Below are 27193 nucleotides of genomic sequence, written 5' to 3' on the forward strand. Positions count from 1 at the left end.
GAGAGAGGAGCATTGATTAGTCCACCCTGTACCTGCATTGCCATTGCAGCCTTGCCACCCCCACCTGAGTGAAACATTGCCGGGGTCATGTGATTCGTGACCCTGGAGCCGTCATATACTCATTCTAAGCAGCCAGGACTGACCCCTTTGCCCAGATGCTGCCTCCATCACATTTGCCACTCACACTGTATGACCTTCCAAAGCAAGGAAGCACCACCACCTAGAAGGATAACAGCAGCAGATGGATGGCTGCCCCACCACCTGGAAGTTCCCCTCCCAGTCAGTCAGCATGCTGACTTTGAAATGTTTTGGCGTTGCATCACTGCACCTAGGTACAGATCCTTGAGGTCGCCCCCAAAACAGTACTGTGGGTGTCAGTGCACCACATGCAGTGGATACAGAAGCCAGCTCATAAACACCCTCTCAGGGGCAACTAGGCATGGGCAATAAATGCTGGCCCACCCAGCGAAGTCTACATGCCATGAATGATTCAATGCAATAACTACATTCAGGATTGGCAGGGGTGGGGGGGGGGGGGTGTAACCAAGAGGGCCAACCTAACTACTGTACTAAATGACTTATGCCAACACGGTACTCACCCTTCACGATCGCAAGAGGTCGTTGTACTACTTGTGGCACTGAGCCCAGGTGCGTCACACTACATTGTGTGCGCTGACCCCTTCTGCCACCTCCTCCTAAGCACGTTTTGCCTGTGGGGGAGCCTCCTCTTCCTGTCCCTTGGCATAATGATTTCACACCTCAAGGAGGGCAGCGAGGCACACATCTTAAAATCTTGGAGCCCACTGCCCCGCCGACTTGCCCTCCTGCTTGGCCTGCTCTTCGAGAGCGCTCTCGGGAACCCTTCTGTGCGCCATTGTTGGCAGCCTTTGGAAGGTTGCCTGCATGGTTTTTAAACAGGCTGCCGGGTCGCCATTAGACCTGGCAGTTATTGGAGTCCCACTGCCACCCGCCCCTTCCCGCTGTTCTCGGGAGCTGCGATTTACGCTGGAAGGGCCTTAGTTGGCACGCCTGAGTAAAATGGTGGCACGGAGCCAATCAAGGGCAGTGATCGGTTCAGCGCCCGCTCCTGCACAGCCCACCTGACATGCTGAAAATTCTCCCCTAAATGTGGTCTCCCTCTAGTACCCTCTACAACTGAAGCATAACCTCCCTATTTTTGTATTGAACTCTCCTCTCAGTAAATGATAACATTCTATTAGCTTCCCTAATTACTTGCTGTACTTGCATACTAATCTTTTGTGATTCATGCACTATGACACGCAGATCTCTCTGCACCTCAGAACTCTGCAATCTCTCATCATTTATATAATTTGTGTCTCTTTTATTGTTCCTGTCAAAATGGACAACTTCACATTTTCCGACATTATACTCCATTTGTCAGATCTTTGCCCACTCACTTTACCTATCTACTTCTTTTTGTAGCCTCCTTATGTCCTCTTCACAACTTACTTTCCTACCTAACTTCCTGTTATCAGCAAATTTGGCAACCATTCCTTCATCCAAGTTATTCATATAAATTGTAAACAGTTGAGGTACTAGCATTGATCCCTGTGGTACAGTACACGTTACATCTTGCCAACCTGAAAAAGCCCCATTTATGCCTACACTCTGCTTCCTGTTAGCCAGCCAATCTTCTATCCATGTCAACATGTTAACCCCTATAACATGAGCTTTTATTTTCTGCAATAAACTTTGATGTGGCATTTTATCAAATGCGCTCTGGAAATCCAAGTAAAGTACATTCACTAGTTCCCCTTTATCCACACACTTGTAACTTCCTCAATGAACTCCAATAAGTTGGTTAAACACGATTTTCCTTTCACAAAACCATGTTGACTCTGCCTGATGACCTTGAACTTATCCAAGTGCCCTGCTATAACTTGTTTAATAATAGCTAACGTTTTCCCTATGTAATGAACGTATAATAATCCTCCTAATATTTTTCTGCTTTATTGTGAAGTAGGTTTATGGGTGTAAATATAAGTGATTCTGTCTGTGTGATTTCATTACATGTGGAGTCAAGTAGACTACAAGCTTGAAATCATCAAAAGAAGCTAGGCGTAGAAATGTGCTTGAAATTCTAATAAGTAAACATGGATACTGGCTTATCATGTAAGGTGTGAAGGGAATTTGCATTTTTAGATAAATGAAGGGATTGTTTGGATTTCAAAGACATGTTAGTCTGGCTACAACTAGCTAGGTAAGCAAGGCTAAGGAGTGTATGTATTTTTCCTAAAGGTTACTGACAAATTGGCAACATCAAAGTTTTTATATTATGAGCAAGATACAGTTTCAAAGACATATGAAACCATATAATTTACATATTAAAGAGAGAGAAAAATACATAAAGGAGAATGAAAGGTTATGTGGAGAGGGCCATGTAAGATCTAACAGGACTCTGTGAAACAGCCTTTAAGAAGCCTCCAGCTATTTGTGCATAAGTCTGCTATGTAAAGTAACTGAGGTTGGGGAAGCCATTTGGAATTCCACTGTCAAGTGGGTACTGTGTTAACTTGCTGGTTTTGTTTAAATCTAAAATCTATTTTGGATGTTGCCTTAAAGGGGGTGTGTAACTAGCAGTCAGGTTAATTAGGAATTTTAAGAGTTATAGTGGTAAGTAATTTGTAGTCTTATGTATGTGTTTGAAATCTTTAATTTTGTTAATAAATATTTTAATTTAATTTTTAAAATCTCGAAAGATCTCGGTGTAGTTATTGGGCGGAACCCACTTCACGATGGCGTGAAGACAGGTAGCGACCTTCCACCCAGCACACCGATGGTGGACCGCGTTTCCTGCTGTCGGTCAGTGGGGAGTTAATTGTAATACATTCGCATATAATTAAAATGCCATGCTGCCAGTCTCTTGGAACCCCCATGTATCGTCCATCCACATCAGTGGGAAAGCACGCCGACGTGTTTCACAACAGCGCGCAGGTGAAGTGCACTTGGTGACCTTCACTTTGGGGGAACTGAGGTGAGTGAGCCGCAGCATTCTCCACAGCTTGCCTGTTGTTTACAGGCCTCAGGGACGCCAGGGGGTGGGGGAAACTGATGCCTAGCCTGCAGGCGACTGCTGAGGGGTGGGGTGTGTCTGAGGGTAAGTACTGGCCAGCCTCAGAGGCAACTGCTGAGGTGGGGGGGGGTGGGTGGTGGTGTCAAGTGCTGCCCTAGCACTGTATCCCAGGTACAGGCAATCGAATTGGGGGGGCAGGGTAAGCGAGGTGGGTGGCCATGAATTAGGGACACATGCATAAGCTGACCATGCCTCTGCAACTAAGACAGATCAGGCGCAGCCACAGTGATATGATTGGGGTCAGGCTGCTAGCCTGCCCACTGATGCAAGTAACGGAGAGGCACCAAAGGGTCACCAAGTGCTCCATGCCTTACCCCGCCCACCCCGGCATAGACTTCGAGTCCGCCATCACTTTATTGGACCGCAGAGCAGTTGGACTGCACTTGATGTACAATTTCCTCGCCAACTCTGGCCATGTAGCAGTCACTGCTGGAGGCGCTCACAGCTCCTTGCAATCTCAATATCCTGGTTTGGACCAGTGTCTCCTTGGACGCAGGTTAATAGGGCAGTCATGCAGCGCACTCATCTCTGGCCATCCAAGGAGTGACTAGCACTCTCCAGAGAGCATTAAGGGGCGGTCATACCGGACCAGGAAAGTTGCTAAGTACAGGCATGATAACCACGTCTCTCTCTCTTTCATGCTGCAGGAGGACCACATCAGGATCATGGATACTGGTGACCTAACTTTATGCCTGATAGCCTACAGAGACTGTAGATGAAGGAGGAGAGAGCGACTGAGGCACCTGGGCCACACAAAGGCAGGAACAGCAACCTCATGAAGAAGGGGAAGCAAGGGCTCCCACACACACTGCCCAGGAGCAACAGCGAGCCGTGGCTGGTCAGCACCTAGTGACACCCAGGGTCTATAGATGCCGCCTGCCATTCCTGCAGATGACTGAGAACCAGTGTCACTGATGACTGCATATGTCTAGGGACCTGGCGGCTCACATTTGCCATTTAATGCAAAATTTGGTGCCAAGGGACATGGAGTCATCTACTGCCAATGGCTGTGTAAGTGACCGTGGCGCTCAATTTCTACGCCAGTGGCTCCTTTCAGGGCTCCACAGGTGACCTCTGTGGGATTTCACAATCCGCCACCCACAAGTGCATCTGCGAGGTCATCTTCTGCATGGCACACAACTTTGTGCATTTCGCCTGGGACCAGGACAGCCAGGATGTAAGGGCCATTGGATTCGCCCTCATCTCGGGATTCCCACAGATTAACCGCACACATGTGGCGCTCAGGTCTCCATTGTTACACTCAGTGGACTTCATCAACCGCAAGGGCGTCCACTCACTGAATTTGCAGCTGGTATGCGACTGCCAGAAACGCATCCTGCAGGAATGCACACAGTTTTCAGGGAGTGTGCATGATGTCTACATCCTGAGTCGCTCGCAGATCCCTGCAGTCTTCCAGGGTCCACAGAGGCTGCAGGGTTGGCTCCTTGGGGACAAAGCCTACCCGCAGAGGCTGTGGCTGAGGACACCTATGTGGTGGCCTCAGACTGCAGCAGAGCGATGCTATAATGAGGCTCATGCAGCAGCTCGAAACTTGGTGGAGCAGACTATTGGGATGTTGAAGACGCGGTTCCAGTGCCTGGACCGGTCTGGTGGAGCCCTGCAAAACAGTCTGCAGAGGGTACTCCCCAGACATCTACAGTGGAGGTGGAAGCAGCCTGCTGACTGTGACGCCCTGTATCTGATGACTTTGGCGGGCATCCTCTGGAGGGCTGAGACTTGGAGGGCCATGGTCTGCTTTCAGGGTCCTGTTCTATGGCAGTGGCACCCTCCTCGGCCTGTGAAGCTGGATCTGTGGAGGTCACAGGAAGAGGGGAGTCAGATGGGCGGGTCACTCCCAGAATCAGCTAGGTGGATAGCCCCGGAGCGTGCACCTGCTGGTCCCCCTCCCTATGGGTGCCCGAGGTCCCCTGGCTGACTCCGTGAGTGGAAGGGGTAGCTGGAGTGAGACCGATCTGCTCAGCACCCCTCTCGAGTACACACTGTTGGAGGCCAAGTATGGCATCAGCGATGGAGCTAAGCCTGCGCAGCAGTGCAGGAGTGATGTTCTGGACTAAGGTCTCCATGGCGGCCATGATTCTGCCAATGTTGATCTTGGTGCATTGCAATGCTGGCACTATAACCTCAGCCTGATGAGGGATGGACTCCTCCATCGTGCCTTGCAATCTGAGGAGTGCAGCAGCCATCAATTCCTGATGTTCCTGAGCTTGCCTTTGCAGCTCAAGCAACTGTGCCATGACCAAGTCCAGAGGCTCGTCATCTGACTCGGACTCAGCAATGTTCTGGCCTCCAGCAGTCCTCTGAGTGCCGGGGACTTGGGATGTCCCTGCCTCTTCCTGCTGTTGATCAGAAAGTGTGATGTGCTCACCAGATTGTGATCCCGAGGCCACTCTAAAGCCAGGTCCCACCGAGGTGTGTGTCTCTGCGCTGGTGGAGGGTTAGAGTGAGAGCTGTGATGGCACTTCAGGGAGGGTGCCTTCAGGTTCCACTTTGGAGGTTTCTTCGGAGCTTGGTTGGAGGCTCTGGGTCATGGACTCCGTCTGCTGCTTCCCAGATGTGCCTTCGAAAGCAAGGGGAGGTAATTAGTGCATGGCAGGGCACTGTGAAAGAGGACACATCACTCATGGCATGGTTGTCTGATGGATGTTGCACTGCTGGATCCTCACTTGTAGAGCAGCACAGACCTCCCCATGGGCACAGGACTGGTCCTGGTCATCGCCGGCCAGCTGGATAGCTGTTTTTGAATTACGTCAGAACTTTGATTTCTGGCATCCCTCCACCTGTCTGAAACTTTCCATCCTGTTGTGAGGCAGTTTGTCCTGCATGGATAGAGATGGGGAGGGTATATCAGGACACCTGCCGGGCCTGATGATAAGTATGCTTGGCATGAGTGGTCCCATGGACTGGATGAGGACAATGATGTTGTGTGTGAAACAATGAATGGTGATGTCCCTTGAACTGGCAGTGAGGGCCCTGTGGGTGTGTGAGTTGGGAGTGACTTACCCTGGCAGAATAGAGGAGATCATTCATACTTTTGCGGCACTGGGTGGCTGTCCTCTTCTGAAGGGCGTTGGCACTGACCACAGCTGCCACCGCCTCCTAAACCGGGTTGGTGACATTGCTACCCATCCTGCGGCCAGGATGGGGGTAAGAGCACATCCCGGGGGACCTCCATGGCATCCAGCAGTTGTTTGAGGGACCAGTCGTTGATGCGGGGGGCCTGCAGTCTTTTTTCCTTTGCGGGCCATGTCTCCTAGGCAGCGGTGGTGAGCTGGTGGTGATGAGTGCTTTGCAGGCGGCTGTCTTTTAAAGATGGTGGCTGGTGTGATGCAACCGCAGGGTGATAGTGAGCAGGTGAATGAGAGCCCTTCCACCATGGAAACGTGTTTTGTGGAAGTGAATATACAATGCGGCGGGCTCGGGAAGATACAGCATGAAAACCCGTCATTTTCATTGGCAGGTAGGACTCCCTTTTACCCGCCCTCTACCGCACTTCGTGCAATTCTCAGAAAGTTCAGCCCATTACTTCTGAATTCAGTGTACACATCTTCGTGTAATAAATACAAATGCAAAACTGTTGAGATAGTGCAACCAAGTTTCCCTTGTAGATTTGTTCTGCCTGGCACACATGATCTGCCACCTCATAACACCAATGACAGATGTTAAGCTAAGTGGCCTGCAGTTTCCCGCTCTCTGTCTCCCTCCCTTTTTGAATAAGTCACATTTGCTATCTTCCAATCTAATGGGACTTTCCAAATCTAGGAAGTTTTGGAAAATTAAAACCAACGCATTAACTATCTCACTAGATACTTTTTTTAAGACCATAGGATGAAGTCCATCAGGACCTAAGCACTGCAGCTCCAACAATTTACTCAGTACCACTTCCCTGGTGACTGTAATTTTCATGACTTCCCCACTTCCTGCTTTATAGGTGCTTCTGGGATGTTACTTGTATCTTCTATAGTGAAAACTGATGCAAAATACCTGTTCAATTCATCTGCCATTTCCTCATTTTCTGTTATCAATTATCCGGACCAACGCTCACTTTGTTAACTCTTTTCTTTTTGAAATATTTATAAAAACTCTTATTATCTGTTTTTATATTGCTGGCTAGCTTTCTCTCATACTCTAATCTTTCCCTCCTTATTAGTTTTTTAGTTATTCTTTGAACATAAGAACATAAGAGCTAGGAGCAGGAGTAGGCAATTCAGCCCCTTGAGCCTGCCCCGCCATTCAATACGATCATGGCTGATCTCATTTCAGCCTCAACTCCAATTTCCCATCCTCTCCCCATAACCTTTCAATCCGTTGATAATTAAAAATCTGTCTAACTCCTCCTTAAATTTATTCAGTGTCCCGTCTTCCACTGCACTCTGAGGTCGTGAATTCCACAGATTGACCCTTTGAGAAAAGTAATTCCTCCTCATCTCTGATTTAAATCTACCATCCCTTAGCCTAAAACTATGGCCTCTCATTCTAGAATGCCCCACAAGGGGAAACATCTGCTCCACGTCTACTTTTTCTATCCCCTTTAGCATCTTATATACCTCAATTAGATTTCCTCTCCTCCTTCTAAACTCTAATGAGTATAGGCCTAATAGGCCTAAACTGCTCAATCTCTCCTCATAAGACAAGCCCCACATCTCTGGAATCAATCTAGTGAACCTCCTGTGAACCGCCTCCAATGCAACTACATTCTTCTTCAAATAAAGGGACCAAAACTGTGCACAGTACTCCAGGTGCGGTCTCACCAATGCCTTGCACAGTTGCAACAAAGCTTCCCTATTTTTATACTCTATTCCTTTAGCAATAAATGCCAAAATTCCATTTGCCTTCCTTATTATCTGCTGTACCTGCATCCTAGCTTTCAGCGATTCATGCACGAAGGCATGATCCCTCTGAACTGAAGCATTCTCAAGTTTCTCTCCATTTAAATAATAAGTCACCTTTTTATTCTTCCAACCAAAATGGATAACCTCACACTTATCCACGTTAAACTCCATCTGTCAAATTTTGGCCCATTCACCCAACCTGTCCATATCCATTTGTAAATTTCTTATTTCTTCATTGCAACTTACTTTCCCACTCACTTTAGTGTCATCTGAAAATTTAGCTGTAGTACCTTCTATCCCTGAATCCAAGTCATTAATATAGATTGTAAATAGTTGGAGGCCCAAGGACTGAAACCTGTGGCACTCCACTCATTACAGCTTGCCATCCAGAAAAAGACCCAATTATCCTGACTCTCTGTTTTCTGTTGGTTAGCCAATCCTCTATCCAAGCTAATATATTACCCCTAACTCTGTGTGACCTTATCTTGAGTATTAATCTTTTGTGCAGCACCTTCTCAAAGGCCTTCTGGAAGCCCAGATATACTACATCTACAGGATCTCCATTATCCACTTTGCTTGTCACATCTTCAAAGAACTCTAGCAAATTAGTCAAACACGATTTACTCTTCATAAAACCATGCTGACTCTGATGGATTACATTTGACTTTCCAAATGCCCCAGTGCTACTTCCTTAATAATGGATTCCAACAATTTCCCAACGACAGATGTTGCTGTTCCTTATATTCTGTCCAATCTTCTGACCTGCCACCTGTTTTTGCACAATTATATATCTTTTCTTTAAGTTTGATACTATCCTTAACCTTTTTAGTTAACCATGGATGTTGTGACCATCCTTGGAATTTTCTATGCTTTCTGAAATATCCCCTTAAATATTAGTCACTGCATCTCTACTTATCTATCCCTTAACCTAATTTGCGAATTCACTTCAGCCATGCCCGCATAATTGCCCTTACTTATGTTTAAAAACATGGGCCAGAATTTTTCCCTTGTTGGGCAGGCTTGGTGGGGGTGGTTGGGAGGCCGAATGCCGCCCGCGATTGGGGCTGGACTGTGATTTCACACTGATTTAGTTCAATTATAACTTTAATGGCCTTAATAGGCCTTTTAATTGTCGGCGAGCATGCTGCCGATTGCTGCGCTGGCCCACCGAATAAAACAACATATGACTTTGCGATGATGTCAGGATGCATGCCTGACATCATCATGGGTCATTTAATGTTCCAGTGTGTCTAGGCTATCTTTGCCCATTTGACTTTTCCAGTCTATATGTAAATTATAATCTCCCATGATTATCACCGTGCCTTTCTGACAAGCTCCAACTATTTCTTCCTTTATGCTCAACCTGACCATGTGATTATTGTTAGGGGGTCTGTACATGACTCTCACAAGTTACTTCTTGCTTTTACCATTTCTCATCTCTACCCAAACTGTTTCTACATCTTGGTTTCTGGTACCTGGTCTCTATTGTGGTAATCTCATCAATAACTAACAGGGCCACCCCTCTGACCTTTTCCTCACTTCCTGTCCTTCCTAAATATCCTGTCCCCTTCAGTTTTCAGGTTTCAATTCATGTCCTTCTGTAGCCATGTCTCCATAATGGCTATCAAGTCCTAAGTATTTTCTCTATGTGCATTCTTAGTTCATCTGTTTTGTTTTGAATGTTACGTGCTTTCAGATACAGAGCTTTTAGTTTTATCCTTTTATTCTTCTTATAATCACTAGTTTCATCTGTTGATTTTCTATTAGATTTGTACTCTCTATCCCTTCCTTTCACGGGCCTGTTTTTCCCGTAATAATACTTTTTTCTTTTGCCTTGTCTCTGCTCTGAAGGCACTGGATACTGCAAAGGCTGTGTATGGGCCCTTGACATTCCAGCAATAGTACTGAAGATTTGTGCTCCAGAACTTGCCACACTCCTAGCCAAGCTGTTCCAGTGCAGCTACAAAACTGGCATCTACCCAGCAATGTGCAAAATTACCCACGTATGTCCTGTACATAAAAAGCCGGAGAAATCCAAGCTGGCCAATTACCACCCCATCAGTCTATTCTCGATCATCAGTAAAGAGATGGAAGGGGTAATCAACAGTACTATCACTGACGCTCAGTTTGGGTTCCGCCAGGGTCAGTCAGCTTCTGACCTCATTACAACCTTGATTCAAACATAGACAAAGGAGCTGAACTTCAGAGGTGAGGTGAGATTGCCTGCCATTGACATGAAGGCAGCGTTCAACCAAGCGTGGCATCAAGGAGCCCTTACAAAACTGGAATCATTGGGAATCGGGGGAAAGCTCTCTGCTGGTTGGAGTCATACCTAGCACAAAGGAAGACGGTTGTGGTTGTTGGAGGTCAGTCATCTCAGTTCCAGAACATCACCACAGGAGTAGTGTCCGAGGCCTAATCACCTTCAGCTTCATTAATGACCTTCCTTCCATCATAAGGTCAGAAATGGGGATGTTCGCTGGTGATTGCATGATGTTCAGCACCATTCCTGACTCCTCAGATACTGGAAGCAGTCCATGTCCAAATGCAGCAAGATCTGGACAATATCCTTGTTTTGGCTGACAAGTGGCAAGTAATATTTGTGCCACACAGGTGCCAGGCAATGACCATCTCCAGCAAGCGAGAATCTAACCATTGCCCCTTGACATTCAATGGCATTACCATTGCTGAATTCCCCACTATCAACATCCTGGGGGTTACCATTGACCAGAAACTGAAATGGACTAGCTATATAAATACTGTGGCTACAAGAGCAGGTCAGAGGCTAGGAATCCTGTGGTGAGTAACTCTACTCCTGACTCCCCAAAGCCTGTCCACCATCTAGAAGGCACAGATCAGGAGTGTAATGGAATGTTCCCTTCTTGTCTGGATGAGTGCATCGCCCACAACACTCAAGAAGCTTGACACCATCCAGGACAAAGCAGCCCGCTTGATTGGCACCCCTTCCACAAACATTCACTCCCTCTACCACTGAAGAACAGTGACAGCAGTGTGTACTCTCTACACTGCACTGCAGAAACTTGGCAAGACTTCTAAGGCAGCACCTTCCAAAATCATGACCACTATCATATAGAAGGACAAGGGGAATACATGGGAACACCACCACCTGGAAGTTCCCCTCCAAGCCACTCACCATCCATACTTGGGAATATATCACCGTTCTTTCAATGTCGCTGGGTCAAAATCCTGGAACACCATCCCTAACAGCACTGTGGGTATACCTACACCACATGGACTGCAGCAGTTCAAGAAGGCAGCTCACCAGCACCTCCTCAAGGGCGATTATGGATGGGCAATAAATGCTGGCCTAGCCAGCGATGCCCACATCCCGTAAATGAATCAAAAAAGGTTAAGTGAATAAAAAAAAGGTTAAGTGAGGCAGATGGAATTTAATATGGAGCTGTCCACTTTGATGGAAAAAATGAAAAGCAGTAGACTTTTTGAATGGTGAATGATTGGCAGGGCTCTCTCTCCCTCCACCGACTATTAGCTGGGGGAACAGGGACTCAGGCATTTTATAGGATGCTCTGGTCCCTGCTCCCCCTGCTAAATGTTGGTGAGGGCAGGGAGGAGTAGAGCCCACCCAGGCGAAGAATAGCTAATCTGCAGCCATTTAACGGCCAATTAGGTGTTAATAAAGTGAAGGTGAGATTTCTGACCCTCAGAGAAAGGAAGTCCTGCCTCAGAGAACTGCTGGCCAATCAAAGGCAGCTCTCCAGTACCAGCAGCACCACTGGTTCTATGGCCACTTTGGTACTGCATGCGGGATTTGAGCGGCCGAGCTGCACTGGATCATGGGCAGAATCTTTACCTTTGTGGACAGGTGCGTGCCTGACCTGCTCGAGCATGAAATGATGCGCAATGATGTCGGGCCAGCGTCCTGATGTCAATGTGCAGTTGCAGGCACCCGTGGGAATCACCCGACAAGGGCAAAATTCTGCCCCATGAGTTTGTAAGTGTTTGGGGGTCTTGCCAGGTGCCAAGCTGGCAGGCCTGGCTGAGAGGGATGTGAAGCTGGGGTTTGAGAGGCTATGAGGAGTGGGGAACCTGAGGGAGCAACAACTCGGGGGAGCATTCTGATGACTTCTGGGGAGCCCTTTGAGGGACCCCCCTCCACCCGCCACCAGCCTGTGCAAGGAAACCTGCCGGATTGGGCACCTGGGCAGCAGCGGGATGTGACCTTTAAGTGGGCATTAATTGTTCACTTACGTGCCTCAATTGGCCTTCTGGCAGGCAGGCTGCCTGACGCCACTTCCTCTGCTGATAAAATTGTGCTGGAAGCAGGGGAGGGCAGGTAGGTGGCGGGCAGAATGCCTGCTGAATTTTATCCCCCCCTGTCTTCAAACCCACCAACAAAGGTGTGTATAATCCAGCCCTGGGAAATGTTAGTACTCAGAGGGATCTGGGTCTTTTTGGTCGAGCATCACAAGGGGAAAGACTATCCCCCCGTTGTGGGGGGGAAGCGCTGGAGCAAGCGCGCCTCTGATCTGTGCCCACGATTGGTGTTGCACCGCCATTTTACGTGGGCGGACCAATTAAGGCCCACCCAGCGTGACGTCCGCTTGGAAGCACTATGAGCTCCCTGTGTGGGCTGCGGGGGTGGGAGGATTCCCTGAGCCAGAAGTGCGCTCTTTCGCGCATGCACACAAAAGAGCGCACAGATCTCCCTGAGGCTAAGTGTTGCCTCAGGGAGTTCAGCTTGGAATTAAAATTTGTAATACAAATGATAAAAAAAATTCCCTGACATGTCCCCTCTTGTGACACTGTCACATGAGCTGGGACATGTCCATAACTTTTATTGAAACTAATAAAAATTTAAATACCTCATGAAACCGCATCCCTCCATTGGATGAGGTTTCATACTTTTTCTGAAGCTTGCCAGGGCTCCCCGCCTGCCCGCCAACCTTAAGGTTGGACCGGCAGGTCCATTAATGACTTTAATAAGTTTTTTGATGGCCTCAATAGGCTGTTGAGAGGTTGGTGGGCGTGCAGCTGACTCGGCTGCACACCTGCTGAAAATGGAAATGATTTGGGGTGACTTTGGGAGTTCCACCTGACATCATCCTGCGTCATTTCACATGTCGGTGAGCGGGCCCCCATCCTGCTCGCCAACCGAGGATCCTGCCCAAGAAATTAACATGCAGGTATAACAAACAAATCAAAAGCAAATGGTATGTTAACCTTTATTGCAAAAGGATTGGAGTTTAACAATGAAGAAGTCTCAATGACATTGTTTAGGGTTTGGTGAGATCACACCTGGAGTATTGTTTTGGATTCCCGACCTAAGGATGGATATACTTGCTTTAGAAGGAGTGCAATGAAGGTCTACTAGGCTGATTCCTGGGATGAGGGGATTGTCATGTGAAGAGAGATTGAGTAGACTATACTGCTTAGAGTTTAGAAGAATGTGAGGTGACCTCATTATGCATATACAGTTCTTAGGGTACTTGACATGATAGATGCTTCGCCTGGCTGGGGAGTCTAGAACTAGGGATGACAATCTCAGAATGAGTGATTGGTCATTTTGGATTGAGGTGAGGAGAAATTTCTTCATGCAAAGGGTTGTGAACCTTTGGAATTCTCTTCCCTGAGAGCGTTTTGAGAGTTTTTGTTGAGGATATCCAAGTCAGAGATCGATAGATTTTTGGATACTTAATACCTTAAGGGTATCAAAGGATATGGGAATAGTGTGCTAAACTGTAGCTGAGTTAGAAGATCAGCCCTGACCTTACTAAATGGTGGAGCAGGCTTGAAGGGTTGCATGGTTCACCCCTGCTCTTATTTCATATGATCTTATGCTCTATCTGCCCTGATTTGAAGGGTCAATCAATCCCCTTAATATAGCTTCATAACGCTTGCTAGCTTAAGTGCAGTAATTGCAAAAGTTCAATGGAACTTAAAACACATTTGTTATATGACAAATGCAAATATAAAGTAATTCATCCTCTTTAACACATGAATAACCTTTTTAGCCAGATGCTTCCTGATGCATTTTCACGGCTAAGAAATACTATACAAATGAATCAACAAAGCTCTCTTGATGAAAATTTTTATTAACAAATTAACAATTCTGAGTTTTATAGTCTGCCTCATTCTTCATCCTTTTATTTCTGTCTGTGATATGTACTTTGCTTTTAATATATGATTATCTTTTTAAGCCTAAAGGCTCAATTATTGTAACTTTCCACACAAGGGAATTGCACAAATTACCACATACATACAATGTTTGCAATTACACTAATCACTGTGCTTAATCAAAAACATTGCATTTTAGAGCTCAGACCAACACAGAAAATATGTGACTAGCTGAGCAAATGGTGTCAGGTGATACTCAGACCATAGGTGTTTAAATACCAGTGTCATTTGTAACAGACTCCGATACTTATCTTGAATTTAGATCAAGAGTTCAGAGGCCAGGAACTACACTTCCCTGCCGACCTTGGAACTCATGTGCACGTGCCGGCCAGGAGAGGGCTGCATAAGCACAGTTTGTCCATTTTCACGTCTTCAGGTCGGGAACCACCTTACTCAAATGCGCAGAAGAAAAATAAGACAAGTGAAACAGTGCTAAATTGCAGGTCAGGTGACCTGAAGAGGGCCCCCATTGTTGACAAGTTGTCCCAGGGAGCAGGTTATGGAGAGGAGGGCAGGGATAAGGTCCCAAACAAAGAAGAAGATCCCACACCAGGGAGTGGAGGAAGAAACAGGTCTCAGAAGAAGGTTCCAGGTATGGGACAAGGACAGAGATCAGAAAAAGATCCTGTTAAGTAAAGTTGAGAGAAAAGGGGCAGAACAATAGGTTCTGAATTAAAGAGAAGGAGCTACAGGGGGCAGGCTTGAAGCAAAGTTGGCTTGAGATAAGCCCTGAAGATCTGAGATGGCAGCTGAAGGTTGGTGACACTGTCAGTGGGCCGTAAGGACAAAAGCACCCTTTGGACCAATGGTGTTCTGCTTGGCAGGGCCGAAGATCTGAAATTGTGGTTGGAAGGTGAAGCTTAAGTGTTGGTGGAGATCCAGAGGAAAGGAATCTCAGAAGGTGAGATTGAAAATCTGGAAGTGGATCCCAGTTGAAGCTGTCCAAGTGGGAGCGACATTTGAAGAGAATTCTAAGGAAAGTTCTTCAAATGTGGAGATTGGAAACTGTTGTGAGAAAGACAGAGTTTCAGTAAGACATGTTGGTTCAGGGTGTGACAAGTGTCTGAGTGTGTTGTTGAGAAATTGGTCGCATCTGTCATTTACTTTGGAATGTGGTGTGTGTGACCACAGTTTGCTAGTTGGTTCACATGTACCCCATACTTACCCTGAATATCAAAGTATAAGATAGATGTGGTAAATTGTGTTATCTTTCTAAATTTGCAAGTGTCTGTAACGATATAGCTGTGGTGAAGGAATAGTGAATATTTGAATCATATTCTTGTGTTCATATTGAGATCTTTCCAACCTTTTTGGTCTAGTGTAATATAGTTTATTTTTCTTGTTTAATAAATGTTTTATTCTTTTTGTTAAAAGTTTATCAGGAGACTCCTGTTAATTTGTTCAGTAACTTACCTCCACGGTTTCTAGAAAAAAAGGTAGGATCTATCAAGCCAGGTTTCACTCTGGGATCTGACTTGTCCAGTAACATCCGCTGCAATTGTAACACACTATACAGAATTAAGAATTTATCACTGGCACTCTGGTTGATCGAAGCAAATAAAGTTTTCTAAATTCTCTATAATGCTTCTGGTGACATAACAACATGAAGTTTCATTCAGATGTTGCCTGTTTACACTCTATTTGGTATCAAATTCTCCTTCTTCCTCCCTGCTTATCTACAAAGCAGCAATTTTGTTAAAACAGAGTTTCACAGCAGTCAGGTACTTTGGTAATTCACCTTCATGTAAGTGAGTGTCACATCTTGACAACTGTTGGCAAGCTAATTGAGCAAGCTAACAAATGTGATTAAAGAGGAAGACAGAAAGATACCTGAAAAAAATACGTAAAACTGAGGTGGAAAAGATTTGTTTGGAAATTATGCAGAAAAGGCACTACAGATCTATTACTACAATTCAGTTCTTATAAACCTCATTTTTTAAAACTTCAAGTATTTTTTCCTTGAGAAACTTTAAGGGCAGAATCTTATGGCCCTGTTTTGGCGGAGACGGGGCCGTAAAATGTGGCGGGTCGTTATAAATCCCATCATTGACGACAGTGGGAATGTAAAATCCTGCTGTCGTAAAATTCTGCCCTAATTCTCTTCTTCATTCCAGGCATTTTCTTTTTGAACTTGCAAACAAATCTGTTTTAAATATATGAAAGTTTGTTATGCCTCTGGAGCTATTATGCTGTTGTTTGAATGAATGAAATCAGAATATTAGACCACTTGAATGGATTTGTACTTTAACATAGCTCTTACTTTTCTGACATCTTTTTCCTGTGTAGCCATCTGGACAAGAACAGACATTATTTCTCATGCAGTGACCGCCATTCTTGCAAGGAGGACTACAAATTGCTAAAAAAAAAGTAAAATAGTTTAAACATTGTGTATTGAAATACTAGCAAACCAAGCAATCATCTTAAGTATTTACAGTGTCCCTTAATAAGGATACAGCATTAATAAAGAATCGTGCGAGCAGATTTCAGTCTTTCCCCTGTTGCAGACTTAGTCAAGGGCTCTGACTTTTTACATTAGTTCAGAACAAATATACAAATTGGTGAAAATACAACAGAGGAAGGTTTTTTGAATGTTCTTTATTAAGTTATCCCATCTGTGTTTCATAGAAAGTTTATTATTTACAAAAATCCATTGGTTATGAATCCTACTGATACTTAATTTTTAGTTCTATAAACTGCGATCATTTAGTCCACCATAAATTTATAGAATCATAGAACTATTAGTATGAAAGAATAAAATTTAGCCCAATGTTCTTGGGATGATGCTAGTTCGCTCACCATAACTATTACCTCTAATTTCATTCAGAAATTATAGAAATTAAAACACAGAAGAGATAATTATGTCCATTTTGTGTGATAGTGCTGGTCCTTCATTTTGAATTGTTGACTCCAATTTCAATTCTTTGTCCTTGCTAATGGGCGAAGTTCATTAATGGCAAAGTGGACCCATAAAACTAGCAGACAAAGTGAACTGGTCTATAATTTCCTGGGGCAGAATTTTCCCATTGGAGTGTGGGGGTGGGCCCCACACACTGATGTGTAAAATGACGCGCGGTAACATTGGGCGAGCATCCCAATGTCACCGCCCACCAATGCGATATTTCGGTGGGTGGGCGCACGATGATCTCCGATGCGCACCCGCTATTAATTACGGGGCCACTTAAGGCCCTTGAGACACTAGCTGACAGCGATTTTTCGGGACCCGTGCGATCTTCAGGTCGTCACACCAGCGCAACGGACAGGCGGATAGGAGGCATTTGTATAATCTCATCCACGGGTGGGATAAGGGGGGCCAGTGGGATCACAAATGTGCTCAGTCAGATATTTATTTTTGGAAGTTACTGATACTTGCCTGTGTGAGCAGAAATACTTCAAAACTCATACCAGCTGCTTGGACAGGACTCACAACCTTCAGGTCAGGACTGTACAGAGAAGATCCTTTTTGGGGCCTACAGATTTCAGGAAGCCTTCCCTTAGCCTGAGAATGGGAGTTGTGCTCTCCACTGGAGGCACCTCCTCTGAGGAGGAAGGGAGGGCCAGAAGGGGGAGAAGGCCAGGTGTGCACATTCAGCCTTCAGGGGTGCCACCTTTGGGAGGAGAGGCGCAAGTACAAGGGGCACAGGGCCAACAGGAAGTCCAAGGTGGAAGGGGCCGCAGAAGATGCCGCTATCCTGCTACTAGGGTATACAGGAGGTGAAGCAGCTACCTCAATATATCTGAGCTGCAGTGCCAAAGGCGACTCTGTCTCTCAAGGGAGACAGTCAACTCTATCTGTCAGATGATAGGCCCTAAGATCTCCGCTAACTGTGGGGTGGGCACCCCATGCCAGCGACTCGAAAGGTCATAGCTACCCTCAAACCTATGCATCTGGATCTTTCCAGGGCTCGGTGTGTGATCTTTACAGTGTTTCCCAATCAGCTGTCTGCACTTGTGTCAAGCAGGTGACAGACGCTCTATTCAGGTGTGCATTGATGTTCATCCACTACCGCTGAGACTAGGCCAGCCAGACAGAGTGAGCTAGAGGCTTCGCAGCAATTGCTGGCTTCCCCTGCCTCCAGGGTGCTGTAGACTGTACACATGTGGCCATCAAGGTGCCAGCAGGTGAGCCCGGTGCCTTCGTCAACAGGAAGGGCTTCCACTCCTCCAACGTGCAGAGAGTGTGTGACCACTTGCAAGTCTGTGCAAGGTACTCAGGCAGCTACCACGACGCCTACATCCTCAGACACTCCCAGGTGCCGGGTCTCTTCAGTGCTCCAGCCTGGCTGGATGGATGGCTGCTCGGTGACAAGGGCTATCCCTTCAGAAGGTGGCTCATGACACCACTCTGCCAACCAAGAACAGAAGCTGAGCAACAGTATAATGGGAGCCACGCCTCCACAAGGGCTGTGGTGGAGAGAACAATCGGTCTTCTCAAGATGAGCTTCTGATGCCTGGACCATTTGGGGGCACACAGCAATACCCTCCAGATCATGTGTCACTGATAGTGGTTGCATGTTGCACTCTCCACAATCTTGCGCTGGAAAAGGGCGAAGATGATGTGGATGCAGCTGCACACGATGAATCCAGCAGTGAGTCTGAGGATGAGCATGCATAGGGAAATGCCGAGGGATAGACGCTGACCTGGGCATACACCAGGGAGTAGGGACACCCAGGAGGCTTTAATCCAATGAACGCCACAGATGGACCTCTGACCTCTGACAGAGGCCTGTACTGCAGGCTCCATTATCGATGCCTGAGTGCTACATCTGCCTGGATAGGAACATTAACTATGTGCTCATCCTTTCATAAACAATGGTCAAGCTATGTTGCAAACTTCAATCACTGTACAGTCTGCAGTGCCACGGCTGCTGGGATACTAATGGTGACCTCCAGGTTGCCCCTAAAACAATAGGGTGGCTGTCACAGTATCACATGGTGGAGAACTTATCTCATCAACACCCTCTCAGGGTGACCTCAGCATGGGCAATATCTGCTGGCACACCCAGCGAAGGACACATGCCGTTAATGATTCAATGCAGTAACTGTACTCAGACTTGGGGAGGGAGGCAGCGGCCAATTGGGAAAGCCAGCCTGCTGGGTTCACTGACCAATGGCAACATGGTACTCACTCTTCCAGAGTGCAAAAGGTTGTTAAAGCACTTGTGGCACTGGATCCAGGTGCGTCGCACCACGCCGTGGAAGCTCACGTCTTCCGCAACTTCCTCCCAGGCACATTTGATCATGTGGGGGGGGCCTCCTCCTCCCGTCCCTTGGAATGAGGACCTCCCACCATGCTGCCACCTCCTCAAGGAGGGCAACAAGGCAATTGCCTGAGAAACAAGGAGCACAGTTGCTCCATGCCCTACCCTCCTGCCTGGCCTGCTCACCAGCAGCGTTCTGGGCAGCCCTTCCACTAGCCATGATTGACAGCCTTTGCAAGGCTGCAGGAGCACTTTTAAACAGACCTTTGGGTCGCTATTGGACCTGGCGGTCATAGCAGTCCTGACGCCGCCAGCCCACTCCCGCTATCCTCGGGAGCCGTGTTTCACACTGGGCAGGCCTTAATTGGCCCGTGTAAAATGGTGGCATGGACCTGATAGCGGGCAGTGATTGGGTCCATGCCCGCCTGCACCCGCTCCCAGACGCCCGCATGGCAAGCAGAAAATTCTGCCCCTGGATTTTTTGAATAGGCCGCAACATTTGCCAAACTGGAATCCTTTGACAAAATCCCTTATTTACAAAATTGTTGGGAAACTGACTAGTAATTCAGCGAGCTCTTCATTTATTCATTTACTATTCTGGGATGGATACCATCTGGCCTGGTGACCTTTAGTTTTTGTTCTGGTAACATTTTTAGTACAGTTTATTTTTGATTTTTTAATCTCCCGTAGTGCTCATCCACATCCATCTCAAACAGTCCTACAGTTCCTGCAACCCATCCTTCACTTGTAAAAATTAGTCCTAGGAACATATTGGGCATCTTTGCTATTCCCTCACTTTCAAGCACAGGATAGTCCTTTTTGTTGCTAAGTGTTCTAAACCTTCTTTGGCTATCATTTTGCCTTCGTGCTTGTATTAGCTCTTGACAATTCACTTGTTGTTGATTAAAAAGCTTGGGCAGAATTTTCACCCTGGGTGGGTGGGCCCAACCCAATTTCCGGTGGGTGGAGAAGTGGGCCCCACCGCCAATTAAGGCCAATTAAGGCCCACCCAGTGTGATGCGCTATGTGCTTCCTGTGTGGGCGGTTGGGGGGGGATGGGATGGGATTCCCCAAATGAGAGAGTGCGCTCTTTCATGCATGCGCACATCTCCCTGAGGCTAAGTGCTGTCTCAGGGAGATTGCTGACAATTGTATAAACATTAAAAATAGAAAAAAAAAATCCTTAACTTGTTCCCCTCATGCGACAAGTCACACGAGATGGCACATATTAATAAATTTCACTAAAACTTTATTCAATTTCTTAAGTCCCTACATGAAACCTCATCACCGGTGGATGAGGTTTCATGTTTTTTCTATTCCCCGCCGGGGCTCCTGGCCTGCCCGCCAACCTTAAGGTTGGATGGGCAGGTCTTTTAATTGTTTTAATGATCTTGTCAATATTTCATTTTTCTCTTAGCCATGCTAACTTTTTTTTTGTTCCTCAACTTCTTGATATATTCTTCATTGCTTTTTTTCATTGTATATATCTTTTTTTAAAAGACAAATTTTGTTGTAATTTCTCTATTTTTTGTGAAGCCTTAGCCTTTGATATTACTCCTTTATTCTTAGTCTGAAATTATTTGACCTGTATCTACATATCTCTTTTTAAACTATCTCTACTAATCATTTGCTGCTGAACCTGCCATTTTTTTAAATAAATTAATCTGGGTGGGAGGTCCTTTTCCTTCCTGTGCAACACCTTTATCTTCGACTGCTCTTTCATTTTCAACATGAACCTAATTAGTTTATCGTAACTTTTTCTCTCATCTTTTGGTAACGTATTTGAGCTGTTTCATTCTCCAGAAACAGATTTAGTACTGGATCTTTACGTGCAAATTAAAGCAAAAGTCCTGAATGCTTTCTAAGGTCTCCCCCTTTTGACCGCAAACTTTTGTTTTTCCCAGTGCACCTGAAGACAGTTGAAGTTTTCCCAATTACAGCAACTGCAAACTTTCCTAAACTGCCTAAAGATCTCATCCTTGGTTTATTTTCAACTTTTAATGTCTATAATATACTTCTAATATTACCTTATAATGTTTTAACTATACCCAGAGAGATTCTGTCTGGCCATAACCATCAATAAAAATGTTCCTTTGCATGGTATAAGTCATGTGCTTTATTAATAAAGCTAGCTCCTCTAAAAATGTTATGCCTGGGAATAGTTATTTCCCAGGCCTTCCAGTTGAGGCCAAGTTTCCATCAAGGCTACATGTTCTTCTGATCTAAATTAATGTTCCCAGTTCTCCAACTTTACTTATAATTCTTAGCACATTTGTGTATGAATACTGCAATCCTGACATATAATCGTACTCAAAATTAGAAAGAGTTTCAAAGTGTGAATCATGAAAATTACTAGCTTATGTTTCTCCTCATTTTTAAAGTGCAGCAATCACATCCTTCCAATCCTTTTGTATAATTCCTGCTATTTTCTTAAAATCCCACCTTTATCTTTTAATTCTTATTATTCCCTTTCTTTTATTTTCCCTTTAACATACTTCTATATCTATTAGTTTTCCCTCCATGTCCTTTCATACTTCTCCAGTTCTTCTTTCAGTTTCCTCTATAAACACAAAGGACTGTCACCATCTTCTTTTTGAGTTTCAACATTTCCTTTACCATCCACTTGTTTTCTATATATTTCCTTCTTAGGCTTCAGGAAATATTTTACTTCCACTGCACAGACATTATGGCAGGGCAGAGAGGACTATATGGGCAGAATTTCACCCTTGTTGGGCGGGCTCGGCAGGGGTGGTCGGCAAGCCGACAGCTGCCTGCCACCTGCGATCAGGGCCGGAAAGCGATTTCATACTGGCGGGCCAATTAAGGCTCGCCCAGTGTGAAAAGTGAGCGGCAGTGTTGAGCGTTACCTATGTGGGCAGGGGGGAGGAGGGCGAGTGTGAACTTTGCGCATGCGCATGGGTACGCGATTCATAACCTCCCTGAGGTACAGGGCTGCCTCAGAGAGATGAAGAGTTATAAAAAAAAAGAAATTAAAAATGTAATGAAACATGTCCCCTCGTGTAACTCTGTCACATGAGCAGGGACATGTTATTAAGTAAGATTTGAAATGTTTATTTTATTTTTATTTGCTTTAGGAAACCTTATCCCACCCATGGATGAGGTTTCCTAAAAAGTGCAAAGGCCACTTGGCCTTTTCGCCTGCCTGCCAACCATGAGGCAGCAGAAAATTCAAGTTAATTGATAATTTAATGGCCTTACAGGCCTTTTAATTGTCAGCTGGCGACTGCCCACCAAACTAAATATCACCCAACTGCGCAATGTCAACACACGTCATTTTTCCCTTGAGCAGGTCAGGCACATGCCTGCCCGCCAAGCTAAAACATTTGCCCTATGAGAACAGGAATAATGGCAAAACATACCTCTTTTGATTTGACTTGATCTTATTTATCTTTAAAAATCTAAACTAAGATGCAACTGCTCTGCGGTCTGAGTCAAAATTATTTTAGTCTGCATTTAAGTATATTTTAGTCTTTTCTTTAATCTACCAAAGATTCCAACTAATTTCTCTGTACTGGATCTAAATCTAAATCGTTCTTCTAACTAACCCAGTAAATTGCTTCTCCTCTGGTACTTGTCTTTACAACTGGTGACACTTCCTACTTTATTCAAGGAAACATTCAAGTAGTTTATTATGGTTTTATGTGGCTTTAACTAATAATGTTTTATACGCAATATATTGCTTGAATGGTTGTAATTTCTAAAATGTTACCGTTTTGGCATTGTGATCCAAAAAATCCATTCGGACACATGCAGATGTTGGGTCTGATACACGTCCCACCATTCAGGCATACAGGGCTGCAAACAGCTGCTCACATTCAGAGAGGGAGAAGAGAGAGAGAAAAAAAACTCGAAATGTAAAAATATTGTCATGAAAACTAATGTAAAAGATTCAGCAACAGGGAAGAGAATTCCAGTCCAAGATTTTGTAACAGTTTGGTTATTACATGGGCTCTGAAACTCTGAATAAAGCACAAAGACTGCATTTTTTCCATACGGATACTCAGTAATTACTTCATATTTTTGTGTGCCTGTGTAAGATCGTTTCCCCAGGGTTCTTTGGCTTTGTATCACCTCACAAAATAAAGCAGGGTAACAAATCTGTTTAAAAAAGCCAATCATTTTTCTCAACAGTTGTTTTTTGAAACACAACAAAACATTTGAATAAAGGTACTCCTGGAGACTTCCCTCCTCTTTAAAGGGAACAGGTGGGTCCTAAAGGTGAAACTTAAAACTTGAATAATTGAATGAATGTTTTTTAAAAGAACATGCAGCAAAAAAAAATCTCATGTCACTCCACATTTTAGGGGATTATGCTGCAGAAATACCATCCATTAGTGGTTCATTTGGTTAATGATGAAGTTGTGAACTGTCCTGAGGCTGTCTTGAAGTAATTTTTGTCATAGAACCTGTTATTAGAATCAATTAACTGGTAATGGCATAGCCCTGCTGTGTGCAGATCTATTTTGACTTATTGAAAAAATACAGTATTGTTTAAATAAACTCAGGCTTTCAATTGCTGTAGGTCACAATTTAAGAAGGTGCAATCAGTGAAGCATTGTGATATTATACCATGCAACATAAAATAATAGGGAAGTGTGAAACATTAATGGAATAAGTAATCCTCTTCCTTACCTGTGTTACATGTGGGACCATACCAGCCAGATCTGCACTGACAAACATCGGGAGAGACACATTCACCACCATTTTCACAGTGCCTATTGCAAACCACTACAGGTATAGACATAACAGATAAATAGATAAGCATTTATCTAAAGATACTACATAAAAATGAGTCTTTCAACAGGAGGTGCACATTTTCTACAATCATTTATATTGTGCATCTGATGAGGTTTCCAATTGCAAAGTGCATATGATGTATGCAATTGAGAACAAATTTACTTTGGAGGAGCAAGAATATAAATTTAAGCAATTACGAGTATCATTTGCTTTAGTGCTGTTGATGTATGCAGCGATGACTACAGCCTCAGCAGAAAATGTTCAAATCTATGTCCTCACAAGTGCCTCCACTAGATTCCAATCACAGCAATTAGCTCTTTCAACATTAGAATTTGTCTTACATTGAGTTGTATTTTATTTTCCATCTCTGATTATGAACGATGTGCCTTGTCTCTAATGGAGAACACAAAGGGGTTAAATTTCCACTTTGTGCATGACCAGCAAGCCAGGTGCAAATTGTACTGCTTTTTCAAAGTGAAGTTATGATTTTGGTTGCATAATCACAAACATAAAATCTGCCATAAACCAGTGTAATTAGGCAACTTTTTAGAATGTAATTTTAATTTCTTGCATTAAAGAAATTACTTGATATATTTAAGAGTAGTAATCTAGTGAAGTTTTATTAATAAAGCTGAAAATGGGTTCAATCACTCAAAATGAAGCAATTTTAATTAGAGTGTCTAGTACTGTAAAAAACTTGATTTTAAGTAACTGAAAATAACTTTTAAACAAGAACAGAGCCATTTACTCATTTCATTGGTGTAGACCAGGCAGTTTCTTAGTAAATTAAACACTTAACATTTAAAAAACTTTTCAAAGTTGCCTATCCTTGCATCTAAAACAACAGCTTAATTGTAAGAGACTCTGCAAAGGCCCAGAAATGGGCAAAATAAGCGTACCCTCGCCATGCTGATTAATTTGATCTGGGGATGTGACAATTTTCTGGGTGGGTCTGCTTCCAGTGCGATGTTTTTGAAACCAGTGCAAAGATCAGAAACTTGATTTGTGCTGGGTATAAATTGTGCTATAAATTTCTCAATCCTTTGCATTGGTTTGGATGATTTTGGTTAAATGCACCCTAATGGAAACTGCATCCCAAAGTGTAGAGAAGCATGGACCAAATATCTTGATTAACTATTCCATGCCAACAGGGCCACCTCCACTCTACTCTCAAATGCCTCTTCAACTCTGAATTATCTAATATCATCTCCCTATACGATTCTATCCGAATTATCACCACTCTATGTGAATGAAATGTGTATTTATTCACCTTACCCTCAGATTATTTTTGTCATGGCGAACAGTTTCTCAGGGTTAAAATTGCCAATAACCTTAAGCATCTCAGATATGTGATTAAGATCCTTTCTGGTCTTTTCTCTGGTCAGAAAAAAAACTCAGTTTCGTAGTTTCTCCTTGTAATACAGATGTCTGAAGTCCGGTATCTGATATGCAGCCCTTTGCGACACCTTTTCTAGCATTACAATGTCCTTCCTGTAATATGTTGGCTAAAGATGAACAGAATACTCCAAATAGGAATGGACTGATGCCCTATACTATGCTCAATATCACATCTATGAATTTATACTCCAATCCATGCACTGTGCAATATGTCAGTTGCTTTATTTACTACTGCCACACATTGTGCAGGTTGTTTCAATGATCTGCTCATCAACAGATCCAGATTCTTTTTCCATGCTGTATCACGTGGACAATCAATTTCAGTTCATAATGATTATTCTTCTTCCATAATCTCATCACTTTGCATTTGTTGCTATTGAATTTCATTTGCCATTTCTTAGTTCAATTTTCCAATCCATCTGGATCCCTCTTCACTCGATCAGAATGCTATTGTTTGCAACCCTGCATCACATTTGTGTCATCAGTAAAGTTTTACACTTACAAGGCATTGACATACAATACAAATAGCAAAGCTTCCAATATGGATCACTGAAGCATTCAGCTAGTCACTTCCATCACTTCCAAGTCCACACATGACCATCTTGTCTCCTTTGATGCAGCCAGTTGCGAATCAACTTCAATAACTGTCAACCTATTTTATTCCTCGTTACATTATGGACCAACTCTTTTGTGATACTGTATCAAAACAGTAGAATCTTAGAATGGTTACAGCATAGATGGAGACTATTTGGCCCATCATGTCTGTAACCTTGCTGAAGTACCAATAAATAATATCCTTCTGTTCTCTTTATTTGTAAGAAATGTTATAAAAATCTACAGATGACAGCAGCATAAACTTAAAAATCAGGATATACTGAAATTATAGTAAAATTCTCTTACTTGTTTCACATCGTGGTCCAACAAAACCATAGGGACAGGTGCAGAGATTTCGAGCCAAGCAGGTTCCTCCGTGTTGACATGCTGGTTCACAATAAGCTGCAATCAAAGAGCATCGTTCAATATGGGAGTTTCACTCTGTATCTGTGTTAAGAAGCAGCAAAAGCAAGTGATCTTTCTCCTCTTTCCTCAATGATAGCAAAGTCCCAATGCAGCATAAACTAGTAGTTGCGCCCAAACAACTGGCCTTTGTATTCATGTTCCCAGGCATGGATTAGAAAGGCTTACTCTAGCCGTAATAGATCCAGAAATAAACTGTGAGATGGATTTCTGGCCAAAAAGGAAAACCCTCTTCCTATCAATGACTGCTACATAGATCCGTCGATGGGAAACATCCATCCAGTATCTCAACAAAAGACCAATATTCCGCTGTGGACTTGGGCAATTTATCAAATACCTAACACATATTTTCCAACAGGAGGTGCTAGATAACAAGCATTAACTCTGGCTGATTTTACTATCCTTTGCCCACTAATGCATAGGCACTTGTAGTACCTGAACTTCATGTCCAGCTGAGATCTGTCCACTGTGGACAAGGAATCAAACCTTGGATCTAGGGGCCTTTGTGGTTACTGCTATGTTGGCAATGCTGTTAGCCATAAGGGCATTACAGGAGCTCACTTTGGTTTGCTCTTGTATTGTTGGATTGAAGTATTTTACTCATGGGCAGAATTCTACCCTTGGCGGGGGTGCAGTGGGGTGGGGGTGGTGGTGGTGGTGGTGTTGGGGGGGGGGGGGGGGGGGGGGGGGGGGGGTGTGGGGAGAGAGAGAGAGAGAGAGAT

General features: G+C 44.5%; 1 protein-coding gene across 1 annotated transcript in view; it reads right to left on the reverse strand.

The window, feature by feature from the left end:
- The window catches only part of vwdel (von Willebrand factor D and EGF domains-like), a 242783-nt gene that overhangs the window by 23630 nt on the left and 191960 nt on the right, over positions 1–27193 (reverse strand). The window contains exons 28-31 of the mRNA XM_041183982.1: positions 26355–26450; positions 23952–24047; positions 23029–23124; positions 16361–16456 (exon numbers count right to left, since the gene is read on the reverse strand). Coding sequence (XP_041039916.1) covers positions 16361–16456; positions 23029–23124; positions 23952–24047; positions 26355–26450 — 384 coding nt within the window. The remainder of the gene's footprint in view (positions 1–16360; positions 16457–23028; positions 23125–23951; positions 24048–26354; positions 26451–27193) is intronic.

Source organism: Carcharodon carcharias, chromosome 3, assembly GCF_017639515.1.
Source record: "Carcharodon carcharias isolate sCarCar2 chromosome 3, sCarCar2.pri, whole genome shotgun sequence".
In the NCBI taxonomy this organism is placed as follows: domain Eukaryota; kingdom Metazoa; phylum Chordata; class Chondrichthyes; order Lamniformes; family Lamnidae; genus Carcharodon; species Carcharodon carcharias.